General features: G+C 55.9%; 1 protein-coding gene across 1 annotated transcript; it reads left to right on the plus strand.

Moving 5' to 3' along the window:
• Positions 1 to 567: 567 nt before the first annotated feature.
• Positions 568 to 3,441, plus strand: CITED1 (Cbp/p300 interacting transactivator with Glu/Asp rich carboxy-terminal domain 1). Its single transcript, XM_030574215.1, has 2 exons — positions 568 to 608; positions 2,056 to 3,441. The coding sequence occupies exons 1-2, from the start codon at positions 568 to 570 to the stop codon at positions 2,567 to 2,569; spliced, it is 555 nt and encodes a 184-aa protein (XP_030430075.1). The 3' UTR covers positions 2,570 to 3,441.
• The last annotated feature ends 254 nt before the right edge of the window (positions 3,442 to 3,695 follow it).

Genomic DNA, 3,695 nt, shown 5'->3' on the forward strand with positions numbered 1-3,695 from the left:
AGGGTGGTAAGACCTGGCTGGGCCCTGCAGTGTGGGTTGCTCCTGTGGGTCTGCAAGCTGAGCAATGCTCCTTGGGGTTGGGGTTCTGAGGAAGGGATTTGGGACTGTGGCCTGTATTAGGAGCTGCCCATTGACAGGGCACCTCCACCCTGGATCATGATCAAAGAGCCTTGCTGTCTTTCAGTTGTCAGTCTGACTGTAGCCAGCAAAGCACTCCCTTACTGTCTGAGAACTCTGACCCTCCTGGCAGGATGAGCTCCACTTAGGCAATCAGACAGAAGCTCAGGATGCTTCCTGAGCTGTGGGACGGGGTCTCTGCCATGGCCATTGCTGAATAGTGCAGGCTTGCCAGAAGAATGCGTCAGCACCAGCCTCTCTGCCATGGAAGAGCTGGAAGGGAACTGGAAGCAGGCAGGAGGGGGTCTGGGGGTGGATCATGGGTGGGGCCACCCCAGGCTGATTGGAGAAGCAATTACTGGTTGATCCATCCCTTGTCGTCTAGTACCAGCATCTGGCAGTCAGAGGTCTACGGTCACCCAGAGCATGGGGGTTGCATCCTTGGCCATCATGGCTAATAGCATTGATGGACCTATCGTCCAGGAACTTATGTAAGTTTTGTGTGTTGTTTTTTTTGTTTTTGTTTTTTTACCCAGTTAGTTTTGGCCTTCACAACATCCCATGACAGTGAGTTCCATAGGTTGACTGTGTGTTGTGTCAAGAAATACTTCCTTACGTTTTAAACCTGCCTATTAATTCCATTGGGTGACTCTGGGTTCTTGTGTTATGTAAAGGGGTAAATAACACTTCCTTATTCACTTTCTCCACAGCACTCATGATTTTATAGACCCCTCTCATATCCTGCCTTAGTTGCCTCTTTTCCAAGCTGAACAGTCCCAGTCTCTTTAATCTCTCCTCATATAGAAGCTGTTCCATACCCCTGATCATTTTTGGTGCCCTTCTCTGCCTTTTCCAATCCCAACAGGTCTTTTTTGAGATGGGGCGACCAGACCTACACGCAGTGTTCAAGGTGTGGACTTACCATGGATTTATATTACGATGTTGTGATATTTACTGTCCTATTAGCTATCCCTTTCCTAAGGGATGTGAACACTCTTAGCTTTTTTGACTGCAGCTGCACGTTCTGTCCTAGGGGACATGCCCTTAATCAAATCCATGTCATGACATGCATCATCCAGCACTCTGATTGCCAGTCTCAGCCCAGGTTGCCATGGCTTGTGAACTCCCTCCTGGCCTCTCTCCAAGGCCAACCTGAATGCAGGCTGGCAGGGATGGTGTGTGTCTGGGCGCTTGCCCTGCTGTTGTACCAGTTCTGTGGCTAAAGAACTCCGGTCTTCGGGGGCAGCAGCTCAGTGGCTTTAGCTAGCACTGAACTCTGCAAGAAACACTGACTGCCCCAGCATCCAAGCCTGAAGGAAGGGCAGGGCTGCAGGCAGGAGATTGGGGTGGGGAGGTGGGGGGCTGGGATGAAATGGAATACATCCATGCCAGCAGCTGGCTGGGATGAGACTGGAATACAGCATGTGTGGGCATAGCAGGATTTGTCTCCCAAGAGGTGGTGGAACCCAGAGTGGCTGCATTCAGAGTTACAGTGAGATCTGCCCACCAGGCTCCCTGCACTGGGGTCTCCAGTGATGCAGGGCCTGGTGCTGATCCTTGACCCAGGGTGGAATGGCCCTGGTCTGCAGGAAGGGATGGCAAATAGCCTGGGGAATGCCATGGGCACCAAGCCTGGCAGGCTGGTGATCCAACAGCCTCTGCCAGCTGGCTCTGCCTGAGCTGCTCACACAAACTTGTTCTGGAGGTGCTCTCATCATTCCTTTCGTGGGCTGGCACTTCACTGGCAATGGGGTGGCCCTCAGCTCCCGATTCAGGCTGAGCCCTGAGTGAGGCTCTCCTATGGGAATGCAGGCTGCAGGGCATCCCAGGGCATGGTGCTTGTCTGTGGTGTTCTCCTATAGCAGAGGGGCTGGCAGGATCAGGGGGAGGGGCACTGGGGTGTGGCTCTTGTAGTGAGAACTCCTGTTTCTCTTCCAGGACCCAGCAGGAAATGAGCTCTCTGGTTTATCCCAGCCTGGGCATGAAGGACCGCAAAGCAGTGGCCATCCTGCACTATCCTGGGGTGGGCATGAACATCAGCAAGGCCAGCACAGGACCCCACATCACCAGTGCGGGCATGATGGCCCCCTCGGCAGCCCCCCCACCCTCAAAGCAGCCCTCCTTCGCTCTGCCAACGGCCCCTCACCTGCTGGCCAGCATGCAGCTGCAGAAACTCAACAGCCAGTACCATGCCATGGGGGTCTCAGGGCACCCGGCGGAGGCTGGGTCCATCCAGAGCTGGGGCTTTGGAGCCCAGCCCCTGAGCCAAGGGGCACTGGCTCCCCCTGCTGGCGCCCACAGTCCTGGCATTATTGATTCTGATCCAGTGGATGAGGAGGTGCTGATGTCACTGGTGATGGAACTGGGCCTGGATAGAGCTAATGAGCTCCCAGAGCTGTGGCTGGGCCAGAACGAGTTTGATTTTGCTGCAGATTTCCCTTCCAGCCGCTGATGCCAGACTGACCTTGACCACAGGCAACCCTGGCAGAGGACTTAAACAGGACAGCTGCCAAGGGCTGGCTGGCATGATAGGCCTGTCCCTCCTCTGGGCCTGGTTCCTACTACAGCTGAGTCCCTCTCTACAAGGCTGCACTTGTGCCGTTCAGGACAGTTCGGTGCAGCTGGAGAAACTGCAGAGTGGCTGGTACTCTGTGAGCTTCTCTGAGCTGTGTGACCTAGTGCCTGGTGGGGTTGCACCTTGCTGTGGAGGGCCAGCGTCTCCTGCTGGATGGATGGCTGATGCTGGAGGGGAGAATGGTGCCCTGGGGACTAAATCCCAAACTGGTGCTGGAGAACAAGGCAGACTGCCAGGAGAATGTAGCAGGGCGGAAGGTGAAAACAGGGAATGGAGGCTCATGCAATATGTACACGCCTGCTGTGTCCTGGGAAGGGCTGCCTCAACGGGTCTCATGCAGTTCCCAGGGACCAAAGCTGTGTCTCCCACCCCTGCAGGGGGCCAGTGACTCCCTTTACAGAGGAGACCGCCAGGGGCTAAGCACAGTACCTGCACTGCTGGGGGTGCTGGGACAAGGTGTGTGTGGGGGAGGGTCTATTTCTGCAACAGCGTGGGGCTGATCCTGTGTGGCTTTTCAGTAAAACCTGTAGAAGGAATCGGCCTGCCCACAAGGCTGGGACCTGGCTCCTGTCACCTGTTGTGCTGATTTACAGTTGGCCTTGGGGTTGCCAACTTTCTGATTGCAGAAAACCGAACATGCTTGCCCTGCTCCCGTCCCACCCTTTCTCCAAGGCCCTGCCCCCTCTCCCTCCATCTTCGCTTCTTCTGTTGCTAACTCTCAACCACCCTCCCTCGCTCATTTTCACCAGACTGGGGCTGGGGGTTAGGGTAAGGGTCCAGCTGGGGGTGTGGGCTTGGCAGTGGGGACAGGGATGAGGAGTTTGGGGGCAGCAGGAGTGTGGGAGGGGCTCTCTGCTGGAGGTGTAGGCTGCAGGGTGTGGCCAGAAACGAGGAGTTCGGAGCTGTGGGATGGGGCACATGGTTGAGGTGTGTGTGGAGGGTCAGGGTTCAGGCTAGGGGTGCAGGCTCATGTGGGGATGGGGCTGAGGGGTTTGGAGTGCAA

This window comes from Gopherus evgoodei, chromosome 9, assembly GCF_007399415.2.
Source record: "Gopherus evgoodei ecotype Sinaloan lineage chromosome 9, rGopEvg1_v1.p, whole genome shotgun sequence".
In the NCBI taxonomy this organism is placed as follows: Eukaryota; Metazoa; Chordata; order Testudines; family Testudinidae; genus Gopherus; species Gopherus evgoodei.

Coding starts and splice junctions, on each gene's coding strand:
- CITED1 (XM_030574215.1), top strand. CDS start 568: ATGGCTAATAGCATTGATGGACCTATCGTCCAGGAACTTAT. Junction 609..2,055: donor CCTATCGTCCAGGAACTTAT/GTAAGTTTTGTG, acceptor TTTCTCTTCCAG/GACCCAGCAGGAAATGAGCT.